This window comes from Coffea arabica, chromosome 7e (assembly GCF_036785885.1).
Source record: "Coffea arabica cultivar ET-39 chromosome 7e, Coffea Arabica ET-39 HiFi, whole genome shotgun sequence".
Lineage (NCBI taxonomy): Eukaryota > Viridiplantae > Streptophyta > Magnoliopsida > Gentianales > Rubiaceae > Coffea > Coffea arabica.
Genome location: NC_092323.1, coordinates 13,960,841 through 13,974,397, shown reverse-complemented (window position 1 = coordinate 13,974,397; position 13,557 = coordinate 13,960,841). Strand labels below are relative to the sequence as shown.

At 39.6% G+C, this 13,557-nt stretch overlaps 1 protein-coding gene across 2 annotated transcripts; it reads left to right on the top strand.

The window, feature by feature from the left end:
* Positions 1-12,624, top strand: LOC113701491 (protein CELLULOSE SYNTHASE INTERACTIVE 1). Of its 2 annotated transcripts, XM_072059808.1 has the most exons (9): positions 101-500; positions 608-675; positions 829-980; positions 1,863-1,936; positions 3,189-6,240; positions 6,422-8,966; positions 9,573-10,027; positions 11,953-12,069; positions 12,175-12,624. In XM_072059808.1, the coding sequence occupies exons 4-9, from the start codon at positions 1,920-1,922 to the stop codon at positions 12,349-12,351; spliced, it is 6,363 nt and encodes a 2,120-aa protein (XP_071915909.1). In that variant the 5' UTR covers positions 101-500; positions 608-675; positions 829-980; positions 1,863-1,919; the 3' UTR covers positions 12,352-12,624. The 2 variants fall into 2 exon arrangements, with proteins under 2 accessions (XP_027077988.2, XP_071915909.1); XM_027222187.2 differs by lacking the exon at positions 608-675 and having other exon boundaries at positions 1-500.
* The last annotated feature ends 933 nt before the right edge of the window (positions 12,625-13,557 follow it).

Genomic DNA, 13,557 nt, shown 5'->3' with positions numbered 1-13,557 from the left:
GAGCCGCATACGGTAAACTACGTCACAAAGTGACCAGACTGAGTGACAGCCTCCATTTCTCCATTTCTTTTTTGTCCATTTTTCCAGTAAGCCTTGAACTGTCGGTGGACCACTCACTCCAGTGAGATTAGATTTTCATACTACTGCAAAATTTACATAAAAATATAAAATACCGATCCAAATCATCCCACAACCTTTTCTTAGCATCCTCCTCAGTTCCATCTTTTCTCTTTCTCTCACATTTTTCCGTGTAGTTTTCTGTGTGTTCTTTTTGTCTTTTTAATTCAGTTTGTATTAGTATCCCTCAATTCATACCAAACATTCATTAATTGATTCATTCATTCTTTTCTTCCTTCGCTTGTCTGCTACGAAACCTCTCAACCCAATTGCCTATCCTGAATCTCCCACCCTCTGAAACCAGCAAAAAAGACCCCTTTTTTTTGTTGATTACTGCTCATAATTCATTCATGAGGATTTTGCTGTGTTCTCACTGAAACGAGGTTTGTTGTTAAGATTTAAGTTTTAAGATACTTTTTCTGAAAACCCAGCTGAAAATTTTAGTGGGTTTTTTGGGGAAATGCTTAAAGTTGTGAACTTTGGTGTGCAGACATTTTTGATCTAGTGATTTTCGTGAAGAAATTTTGTGGGTTTTAATTGAGTTTTGACTTCTCAATGGTACAATATGACTTCAATTTGAGTGGTTTCTGCTTAATTTAGTATTGAGATTCTTGGCATTGCTGTAATTTGGATTTGATCCATGTCCGCTTCTAACTCATTTGATGAGCTGCTGACACTGCTGTCATCTGGAATTTTGTATGGTAAATGCAGGGAGCTGTAAGCTAAGGGTGTTTGGTATTGGCTGTGATCTGGGGGCGGAGGCGGATCTGAGGTGAAGATCTCTGGATCACAGCAAGCTGGCTGCAACACTGGCTTGGAGGTTTGCTGCCACCAATGGCAGCAGCCTTCCCACCAATGACTTGGTATTTCTGTTTGACTTTTGATTGAATCTTGGAAATTCAACGTTGTTGATTTGCTATTTTGTTAGGGATCTAGCATTCTAGCATTGTTATGTTTCCTGTTTATATTGATTCTTGGTTATGAGCACATAAATCTTAGTTATAAGGATTCAGTGTAATCTGCTTCTACTTTATAGCCCTTGATAACTTTAGTAGCTCGCTTCATATTTGATGAGTATAGCTGTGCTTGACTTGAATAATTCCATTTCCAATTCTAAACTTGTGTTTTGCTAATGTTATATCTGTTTGCTAGTGCTTTCGCCATTTCTGCACTCCTGTATTGTGCAGGTTAATATAAAAAGATTAGCGTTTGCATGTGCTTTAGTAGTTGTATTGGCTGGAGGTACTTGTGAAATGCTGCTAGGTCATTGTATGCACTCAGCAGTGGAAGAAAACATGTTTTGAAATGCTTATGCTGCTTACAGTTACCAATATTTGCATGTCTATGCGTGCATATTCTCTTGTCATCTATGATTTTCAAAATTGGAAAAATGTTATCAACATTTTAATATGCATTGGCATTTGGCGACTTAAAGTTCAGCTATATGAAGTACAAAGGGATCTCATTTAAGTAGATCCTGGACTTGGGCCTTTTAATTGCTAGAAGCCTAGAACAAATATATATTTTCTTTATTGCAATTTCTTTTTTTGTAAGTCAACTGCTTTTCAAAACATTCTTTGCTCTCTTTAGCTATAAATGGTTTCATCTCTGGTTATTCTAGTGGCTTTTATTCATTTATTCTTTTCTACCTTTGTTTGGTTGACCTGGTTTGGACTTTAATCTTCTGTCATTGCTATTGTGTTTTGAAAAAAAAATTTGACACTGTTATATGCTTGCGATTTCAGGAGAGAAATGGGGATGTTAAACCTCAAGACTCAGAGCCTCCGACTCCTCATTCCCTCATGAAGATGGGTTCAAGGTCAGATTTAGCATCTCCCTCAACTATTTTCCTCAATGCTATACACTATTATTGGTCAAGTTGTTACTTTTGGTGACATAGAGGGGCAATATCCAGAAACTTGTTTTTATGTCATATTTTTATATGATTAGAAACTGTTCTGAGAGTACACCAAGATATGCATTCTGTACTTGGTTGATCTCTTATAACCTAACAATGTTCTTGGCCTCATACATTTGCCCAATATCATATGACCTCTCCATGAGGATTTCTTTATTTCACTGAAGATGCGGGTTGTATATAAGTGTATAGTATTACCAAATGCCGCACAAGTCCAATCCCATTGGACTACAATCACTTAAACCGAGTTGTTATCATCCATTTTGTGGAGTTAATGCTGTTAGGGGGGTTTTTTAGATTGGGGGAACATTCTGTTGGAGACCATGATTGCAGTATTCACTTATAACACTGGCATTTTCTGCAGTATTGCGCTATAAAGATGGCATACCATACATCTTTCAACCAAATATGTGAGATTGGTAGACCTACATTGAAAAATGACAGTGGATGGTGAACTGACATATTTTTTGCTGCCTCTAATCATTTTTCTATTTGGATTGCTTGCCGTAATCTGTGTACTATGCCAGGTGTATGGAATAATACTCTACACTAGGATTATTTATGAAAAAAATTGAAGAGGAAATGACTTCTAGGCATGCCTATCTGCTTTAATGGGAATAGACTTGATACAAAGAATAGTTACAAATGGAAAATTTCCCAGTTTTGATTACTGTCACTTAGCAGTTGGTGTTCCAAGACATTGAGACACCACTACCAGTGTCTGACTGAATGGATGTTTGGCTTGTCATTACGTTGAGAAGCGAGATTTGCTGGGCAAAACCTTATTAGTTTTCTGTCATTTTACTGCTTTTGGTTTTCTGTTTCCACTTGCAATGTGTCATGTGGCTTGGCCACATGCTTGACTGCCAAGGTTGCCACTTGCATGGCACATGTTCTATTCTTTCTTATAACGGCTTCAGTTGTGAAGTGATGACACACAGCTTTCATCCTTCTCCTGGTTTTTCAGAGCTTTTTCTAATCGTGCCATTAAAAAAATTCCACAATTCATCACTTTTTCCTGATATCTCATCTGTCATTGTCTATCTGGTTTACTTGGACTATAAATTGTGTTAGCTCAATAAATAAAATACTCTCTCTGTTTCTTTTGTTTCTGTCTTATTTTTCCTGATATAATCATGCTAATTATGCACAGAGACCGTAGTAACATGGAGGATCCAGATGGTACATTAGCAAGTGTTGCTCAATGCATTGAGCAATTGCGCCAGAACTCTTCATCTATACAAGAAAAAGAGTATTCCTTGAGGCAATTGCTGGAACTTATAGATACACGTGAGAATGCTTTCAGCGCTGTTGGATCACATTCTCAGGCAGTCCCAGTGCTTGTGTCGCTTCTTCGTTCAGGATCACTTGGAGTGAAGATGCAAGCTGCTACTGTCTTAGGCTCCTTATGTAAAGAGAATGAATTACGGGTAAAAGTCTTACTTGGTGGTTGCATTCCTCCACTGCTTGGTCTTCTGAAATCAAGTTCAGCAGAAGGTCAGATTGCAGCGGCAAAGACCATACATGCTGTATCTCAAGGTGGTGCTAAGGACCATGTTGGGTCAAAAATTTTTTCCACTGAAGGGGTTGTGCCAGTGCTTTGGGAGCAATTGGCAAAGGGACTCAAGACTGGAAATGTAGTTGATGACTTGTTAACTGGAGCTTTGCGGAACCTATCTAGCAGCACAGAGAGATTCTGGACAGCAACGATAGAAGTTGGAGGAGTAGATATACTTGTGAAGCTGCTCAAAACAGGGCAGTCAAGTACCCAAGCCAATGTTTGCTTTCTCCTGGCATGTATGATGATGGAAGATGCATCTATTTGTTCAGGGGTCTTAGCTGCTGAGGCCACAAAACAGCTCCTCAAATTACTTGGACCTGGCAATGATCCCTCTGTTAGAGCAGAAGCTGCAGCTGCTCTTAAATCTCTTTCTGCACAGTGCAAAGAGGCGAGGAAGGATATAGCAAATTGCAATGGTATACCTGCTTTAATAAATGCTACAATAGCCCCTTCAAAAGAATTCATGCAGGGTGAGTTTGCTCAAGCTTTGCAAGAGAATGCAATGTGTGCTCTGGCCAATATTTCTGGTGGCTTATCGTATGTCATTTCCAGTCTTGGTCAAAGCCTCGAATCATGCACCTCTCCTGCACAGGTGGCTGACACATTAGGGGCTTTGGCTTCAGCTCTCATGATATATGATAGTAAAGCAGAAACTGCTAGAGCATCAGATCCGCTAGAGGTGGAGCAGACACTGGTTAAGCAATTTAAACCTAACTTAGCATTTCTGGTGAAGGAGCGAACAATAGAAGCCCTTGCCAGTCTGTATGGTAATACGGTACTCTCAAGTAAACTTGCAAATTCTGATGCAAAACGCCTGCTTGTTGGTTTGATTACCATGGCAACTAATGAAGTTCAAGATGAGTTGATTAAGTCCCTTCTCATTCTCTGCAAGAATGAGGGTAGTTTATGGTATGCCCTTCAGGGTCGTGAAGGGATCCAGCTATTGATATCACTTCTTGGTCTTTCATCAGAGCAGCAACAAGAGTGCTCTGTTGCATTACTTTGTCTTCTATCTAATGAAAATGATGAAAGTAAATGGGCTATAACAGCCGCTGGTGGCATACCTCCACTTGTTCAAATTTTGGAGACGGGGTCTGCAAAAGCCAAGGAAGATTCTGCTACCATACTTGGAAACCTGTGTAACCATAGTGAAGATATACGAGCATGTGTTGAAAGTGCTGATGCTGTTCCAGCTTTGTTATGGCTGCTAAAAAATGGTAGCTCCCATGGAAAGGAGATTGCTGCAAAGACTTTAAATCATTTGATTCACAAATCAGATACAGCAACCATCAGCCAACTTACAGCACTATTAATTAGCGATCTTCCTGAATCTAAGGTCTATGTCTTGGATGCATTAAGAAGTCTGCTTTCTGTGGTCCCCATCAATGACATGCTCCGTGAAGGTAGTGCTGCAAATGATGCAATTGAAACAATGGTAAAAATCTTGGGCTCGACTAAGGAAGAGACTCAAGCTAACTCTGCATCAGCTCTTGCTGGTATCTTTGAACTGAGGAAGGATCTGCGAGAAAGTAACATTGCCATTAAAACTCTTTTGTCAGCAATGAAGCTGCTAAATGAAGAATCAGAGAACATCTTAGTAGAGTCTTCCAGATGCCTAGCTGCAGTATTTCTTTCAATCAAAGAGAACCGTGATGTGGCTGCTGTTGCTAGAGATGCATTACCCTCATTGGTTGTGCTTGCCAATTCTTCAAACTTGCAAGTAGCAGAGCAGGCTGTATGTGCTTTGGCAAATCTTCTTTTGGACCGTGAAGTTTCAGAGAAAGCTGTTCCTGAGGAAATCATTTTGCCTGCTACTAGAATTTTGCGTGATGGAAGAATGGGAGGAAAGACCCACGCTGCAGCAGCAATTGCCCGGCTTCTCCATTCTCGTGAAGTTGACTCTTCCTTGACTGATTGTGTAAATCGGGCTGGAACACTTCTTGCATTGGTGTCTTTCCTTGAATCTGCAGATAGCTGTTCTCCTGCTATGTCAGGGGCTTTAGATGCTTTGGCTTGTCTCTCTAGGTCAGAAGGAGCTAATGGGCACATTAAACCTGCATGGGTTGTTCTTGCTGAGTTGCCAGATAGCATAACCCCAATAGTCTTGTGCATTGCTGATGCAACACCATTGTTGCAGGACAAAGCGATAGAAATACTTTCTCTGCTTTGCCGTGCTCAGCCTATCGTTTTGGGAAATGCAGTTGCCTCCGCCTCTGGATGTATTTCTGCTATTGCAGAAAGGGTCATAAGTACCTCAGCTGCAAGGATCAAAATAGGAGGAGCTGCACTTCTTGTTTGCACTGCAAAAATGAATCACCAAAAAGTGGTAGAAGATCTAAATGCATCAACTTTATGCACTCGACTGGTTCAATCTCTTGTTGGAATGCTGAGCTCTGTACAGTTTTGTCATCTTGAAAATCAGAGGGGTAAAGGAGCCATCAGCATTTGCAGGAATATCAAAGAAGAAGCAAGTAAAGGAGAAGTGGAGAAGAATACAACAGCTATTTATGGTGTCAACATAGCCATATGGCTACTTTCTGCTCTTGCTAGTCGTGATGAAAAAAGTAAAATCGAGACTATGGAGGCTGGAGCAGTTGAAATTCTTACTGAGAAAATTTCCCAATCTCTATCACGATACTCTCAGGTATCGAATCTTAACAAGTACTTCTGTTTAATGCACATTACACATCTTTGTACTAACTAATTCTTGATTTTTTCGGTCTAAATCTTCCAATTGTGTTTTATTCCCGTCCATCTGTTGAATCATTAATGTTAGTCTGGATATTTATTGTGCTATTTGTCTCATATGCTAATTGTTGTTGCAGAATGATTTTAGCGAGGACAGTAGCATATGGATTTGTGCCTTAATGCTGGCAGTTTTATTTCAAGATAGAGACATCATACGATCAAATGCAACAATGAAAGCTATACCAGTGCTAGCTAATTTCTTGAAATCAGAGGAGCCAGCAAACAGATACTTTGCTGCCCAAGTTATGGCCAGCCTTGTCTGTAATGGCAGCAGGGGAACCCTTCTATCGGTTGCAAATTCAGGGGCTGCGGCAGGACTTATATCCTTGCTTGGTTGTGCTGATGCTGATATAGGAGACCTTTTAGAATTATCAGAGGAATTCTTTTTGGTGCGTTATCCAGATCAAGTTGCTCTTGAAAGATTGTTTAGAGTTGATGACATAAGGGTTGGTGCTACTTCTAGAAAAGCTATTCCAGCTCTTGTTGATTTGTTAAAACCAATTCCAGATCGTCCAGGTGCTCCTTTTCTAGCTCTTGGACTTCTGATCCAACTTGCTAAAGACTGTCCTTCAAATAAGGTTGTAATGGTAGAGTCAGGTGCATTAGAAGCTCTGACTAAATATTTGTCACTGAGCCCACAAGATACAACTGAAGAAGCTGCTACTGATCTTCTGGGTATTCTTTTTAGCACTGCTGAAATACGGAAACATGAATCTGCATTTGCTGCTGTTAGTCAACTTGTGGCAGTGCTACGTTTAGGTGGAAGAGCTGCAAGATATAGTGCAGCCAAGGCCTTAGAAAGCCTTTTCACTGCAGATCATATAAGGAATGCTGAATCAGCCAGGCAAGCTGTTCAACCTTTGGTCGAAATTCTAAATACTGGTTTGGAGAAGGAGCAACATGCTGCTATTGCTGCACTGGTTAGGCTGCTCAGTGAGAATCCATCAAGAGCCCTTGCAGTTGCAGATGTTGAGATGAATGCTGTAGACGTTCTTTGCAGGATTCTCTCATCCAATTGCTCCATGGAATTGAAAGGTGATGCCGCTGAGTTATGCTCTGTTCTTTTCGGAAATACAAGAATCAGATCCACGATGGCTGCAGCTCGCTGTGTGGAGCCTCTGGTTTCTCTCCTCGTCACTGAGTTTAGTCCTGCTCATCATTCTGTTGTTCGTGCATTGGACAAACTATTAGATGATGAACAACTTGCAGAGCTGGTTGCCGCACATGGTGCAGTTATTCCCCTTGTCGGCCTCCTTTATGGTCGAAATTATTTGCTTCATGACGGTATCTCCAGAGCTCTTGTGAAGTTGGGTAAAGACAGGCCAGCTTGTAAGATGGAAATGGTGAAAGCTGGGGTGATTGAAAGCATACTTGATATCCTTCATGAAGCTCCTGATTTCCTGTGTGCTGCTTTTGCTGAATTACTCAGAATACTTACCAACAATTCTAGTATTGCCAAGGGTCCATCTGCAGCAAAAGTAGTTGAGCCTCTGTTCATGTTGTTGACAAGGCCTGACTTTGGACCTGATGGACAACACAGTACTTTACAGGTTCTTGTGAATATTTTGGAGCATCCACAGTGCCGTGCTGATTACAATTTAACGGCTCACCAAGCAATTGAACCACTGGTTCCTCTACTTGATTCTCCTGCCTCAGCTGTGCAACAGTTGGCAGCTGAGCTTCTTTCGCATGTGCTCCTTGAAGAGAATCTTCAAAAGGACCCAGTAACACAGCAAGTCATCGGTCCTCTTGTACGAGTTCTTGGTTCTGGTATACCCATTTTGCAGCAGAGAGCAGTGAAGGCACTTGTTGGTGTTGCGCTAACTTGGCCAAATGAAATTGCAAAAGAGGGTGGCGTTGCTGAGCTGTCCAAAGTGGTATTACAAGCTGATCCTTTGCTCCCTCATGCCTTGTGGGAGTCTGCTGCTTCTGTTCTGTCTAGTATTCTACAGTTTAGTTCGGATTTTTATTTGGAAGTGCCAGTTGCAGTGTTGGCAAAGTTGCTTCGATCAGGTTCAGACAGCACAGTACTTGGTGCATTAAATGCCCTTCTGGTTTTGGAGAGTGATGACTCTACAAGCGCTCAAGCAATGGCTGAAAGTGGTGCTATAGAGGCTCTTCTGGAGCTTCTCAGATGTCATCAATGTGAAGAAACTGCTGCAAGGCTTCTTGAAGTGTTGTTGAACAATGTCAAAATCAGAGAAACAAAAGCTACCAAATCTGCAATTTTACCGCTATCACAGTATCTCTTGGATCCACAAACCCAAGGTCAACAAGCAAGATTACTGGCGACTCTTGCTCTGGGTGACCTCTTTCAGAATGAAGCTCTTGCTCGTACTGCAGATGCTGTTGCTGCCTGCCGGGCATTGGTCAATTTGCTTGAGGATCAACCAACAGAAGAAATGAAGGTTGTGGCCATCTGTGCCTTGCAGAACCTTGTTATGTATAGCCGGTCAAATAAAAGAGCAGTTGCAGAGGCTGGTGGCGTTCAGGTGGTGCTGGATCTCATTGGTGCTAGTGACCCTGATACATCAGTTCAGGCTGCAATGTTTATTAAACTTCTTTTCTCGAATAATACCATTCAAGAGTATGCTTCAAGTGAAACTGTCAGAGCTATAACTGGTAAAGTTTTCTCTTGTATTACCTGCAAATTTTATTGCCATTTTAGTCCAAAAGTGGAGCAAATTTGATTTTGGAGGAAAGATATGGCCATTTTTTGATCCAGTTGGAGGAAAGATATGGCCATTTTTTGATCCAGTTTAGACTTTCTCTTGGTCACTTGAAGCTAGATAGTTTTATTATTTCTCTTGGTAAATGTCAAAATTTTATGGTTTTCGAGCATGCATTGTTTTATCCACATTGGCATCACCTGATATTGTGATGGTACATGTTTCATTGGTTTTTGAACATTATTTTCCATGCCCAGTCTTCTCATCTCTTGACGATTTAGATATCTTATACAAAAAGCACTTATGGATGCACAGCACTTTTTTTTCTGGTATCAAAAACGATTTGACACGTTCAGATTCCCTTCCTCACAAAGCATATGTAATATCAGTAGCAGATCAGGATAGAACCATTGGATTGAACCAATGACATAGCATAAATTAGAAACTGCATGGAAAAGGTTGAATACTTTTGTCTCCACTGTCCTAGGTGAAATATTTTCTTTTTTGCCTATAAATAATCTATTTGATGATGCTTACTTAATCCTTCTGGATTTTGTAGCTGCAATTGAGAAAGATTTATGGGCAACTGGAACAGTAAGCGAAGAGTATCTGAAGGCTCTGAATGCTCTCTTTGGCAACTTCCCTCGTCTGAGGGCTACAGAACCTGCAACACTAAGTATTCCACATCTGGTTACTTCACTTAAGACTGGATCAGAGGCAAGTCAAGAAGCCGCATTGGATGCATTGTTTCTTCTCAGGCAAGCTTGGTCAGCATGCCCAGCTGAAGTCTCCCGAGCACAATCAATTGCTGCTGCTGATGCTATTCCCTTGTTGCAATATCTGATACAATCAGGACCACCTCGGTTTCAGGAGAAGGCAGAATTCTTGTTGCAATGCCTGCCGGGAACACTAGTGGTAATTATTAAGCGAGGCAACAATATGAGGCAGTCAGTTGGCAACCCAAGTGTTTATTGCAAGCTGACACTTGGAAACACACCACCTCGACAAACTAAGGTACGAACTCAAGTTTCATTTGACTTTGGCTTCCCTTTGTTGCATCAGAATATTTGTCATTTTTTATTCTTGTAAATCCTCGTGTTACAACAAAATTCTATATGTAGTAAAGTACATCTTTATGAAGCACTCCCCATGTCCCATTAACCTTGTCACACTTGCTAGTTTGGGATGTCTCACTAACATTGTTCTTGAGTGTCAAATTTTATTCCACTTACTTTTCGGTCTTCTATAATAAAGAACTCAACAATTCATATTTTACCTCCATTTACGTAGGCAAAATTATAATGATATGAAGGCAAAATGAAAGTGGGAAAGATTTCCTAAATTTGTAAAACTCCGTGCTGCTGCCACTAAGGTTGTCGCCTTATTGGGATGAAGGGGGAGTACATGATTGCAGTAAAAAGTAAATGTTTTTAAAGCATGCATATATTATGTGGGATTTCATTTCTTTAAATTCTGTACATAGATTTCTAGTGTCTGTACAAATGGCTGTTGGACGTTATATACAGAATCCTAGAGGATAAAGGAAAAATAAAAAAAAAAAAAAAAAAGAAGAAAAGAGGATGCAGCATTTTGGATGAGAAGAGAGAGACGTATGAGTTCTTGAGTTTGTGGAGTTCAACAGAAATGAAGATAAGGATAAAGACATCAATTTGACCTTATTGATGATTGTTATCTAGTGCATCTCCCCAACGTTCTTTCATTGAATGGTCAAAATATGAGATAAAAAGAAGATCCAACGGTGTTTAAAATAAAATAAAATTCGCAAAAAACTAAAAGGACTGCTTTGTTTGCGCTTTGCATTTGTGCACTTCTATGTACTTTATTTTGCTAGCTCGCTCACTTCAGGGAGGGAGAAGCAATTGGCTTGCGATTCACCTTCCCTTGCACTTATGCTAGCATTTGCTCGCTTTTGACTATTATGCATGAGACTTCCGCTGTAGTGGAATCGATTTTGCGGTATTGCAGGGTAGAAATATAACTACCATTGAAATACAGGAGATTTTATGGAAAGACCTTTTTGAATTTATCAAGTTGGTAATATGCACCCACATGTGATGTATTTCCATAAGTTGCACGTTGGCATAATGTTGATTGTGCTTGCCGTATTTGCTAAAATGATGTTCGAGAGACCATCTTTGTATAACCTATTACCCATACCTTATGTTTAGTATCATCTTGAAAATAATTTCTCAAGATGGTGCTAACTTTTCAGCTGCTGCTGCGTCTTCTGCTGCATTATCAGCTGAATGGACACCTAATCATACACCTATGAACCTCTACTACTGCACTAGAACATCATATGTACCATAAGGATCTGTTTTAGTATTATATTGTGGTCCTAAAGCTAATATTCAAATTGTTTGTGTTTTATCAAGAAAACCCCTTTCCTGTGGTACATCACAGTGACACTGATTGGATCTCTAGTGTCTTTTGTTCATTCTTGTTATCAGCAGTTAAGTCATTGATAATATCCCTAAACATGAGGGTGCAGCCAAATACCAATTTCATGGCTTTCTTTGGACTTTGGGCTGATTGTGCATATCGAAAGGCTAGAGATGTGCTAAAAAGTTCTGGAAGTCTCACAGCTCTGTGGAGATGTGGTTGCGTAGCATCCTGTTGAGAAAAGCAGAATCCGTCTGACATTCTCATTGCTTTCTGTACTAGGTCATATTGAAGAGAAGTATATTTGGCAATTCACTATTGAGGCTATCTTAAAGTATTCCAACATGGCCCTTTATTTGTAGGCCATGATATTGGAAGGAAAAGAAGCATATCCCTTTTAAATTTGGTGACTCGATATTAGCCATTTGTTTGGATAATACTTTGCATTGTCAAAACTTAAAAGGAAAAGAAGCATATGCAGTTTCTTCCTACTCTGTGCATCGTGTTCGCATGTCTTATTATTTTGTTTGATTCAGGTTGTATCAACTGGTCCTAATCCAGAGTGGGAAGAGAGCTTTGCGTGGTCCTTTGAAAGTCCTCCCAAAGGCCAGAAACTTCACATATCATGCAAGAATAAGAGCAAAATGGGAAAGGTAATTGAGGTTTTATGGAAGACAGGACTTAATGTACTTTTTTCCTTTTCTCGTCATGCATTATCATCACTCTGTTGACCAAATTTTCTCGAAATCTTCTCACAGAGCTCATTTGGAAAGGTAACAATCCAGATTGACCGTGTCGTGATGCTAGGTGCTGTTGCCGGGGAGTATACTCTGCTACCTGAAAGCAAAAGTGGACCTTCAAGAAATCTGGAAATAGAATTCCAGTGGTCTAATAATAATCATGCTACAGTACTTTTAACTGAACAGCAAAACTAGAGAAAAGTACATGATACAAATTTTCGTAAACCATTTTTCCAGCTTTATTTATTTTAACAGTGTATATAGTTCTGGGAGAGATCTTATTTTTTGTAGTGTTCATTCTCAAAATTCGGACGTCGATTTCCTGATATATTCATTGCAGTATGATCCAACTCAAATTACCAGCAAGGATTTGGTGGATCAATGTATACCTTTCTTGTAACATTTTGTATTCATACTTGTGTGAAATGTCAAATGTAGAGGATAGGATTAATAAGATGTTTTGCTAGACATGCGTGATTTCTTATGACTTGTTTGTTTGAGAATGTACCAAAGTTGTCTTTAGCATCATTTACTACTTGGCTTCTCAATTCAATTCTTTCTGCTGGTGTCTAGAATTAGTTGATTGTAATTGGCTTCCTAGACTGGAACAAGAAACTTTTCGTCTTTTTGTGTTTTCACCCTTCGCTGATGTGAAATTCTCATCTGTTCATCTTGTTTTCGATTTTTGTCTATTGTTGACTGTTTAAGCTGATGGTAGACATTTCAGACTCTCAGTCTGTCATACCGTCAATATTACCATGGTCGAATATGGTCGAATGTAGGGCTGTCAACGGTCAAGATTTGGACCCGGATCCGGCTTGGGCTTGGTAGTTTTTATCTGGTGCTGGTTGAGAAATAATTCCGTTACTCATATCCGGACTCATAATCGTAAGTGTTTACTCTAATAAAAAAGCAGATCAGAAATGGGATTTTGATCTGTATCTGATCCGGATCCAGACAATACATTAATAATTATAAAAATATAAATATTTCTAAATACAATAATAATTCTTTTACAAGACAATAGAACTTCAAGAACTTTAAGAATTGCATTGTGGACTTTTAAAAATGCTTGGATGATGTATTTGATATTTAATGTTCTCTTAGATTTAGTAATGACTTTGTAGATTGATTTGTGATTGGTTTTGGAATGACTATTACGAGTGATTTGTGATTTAGTTTTGTAATTTGATTTGTTTAAGTTTGGAAATTGATTTGTGGTTAGTTTTGGATTTAATTTTGAAATGACTTAGTTCATTTTTACAAACTTCTTAATATGTAGGTTGTCCTAAACCTTATTTCTGTTGGGTCTTATTTTCTTGAGTAGATTTGGACCCGACCTCGGATCCGGTTTCGAGACCCTAAGTACAAGACCCGTCGGGTACATACGGATCGAATCCA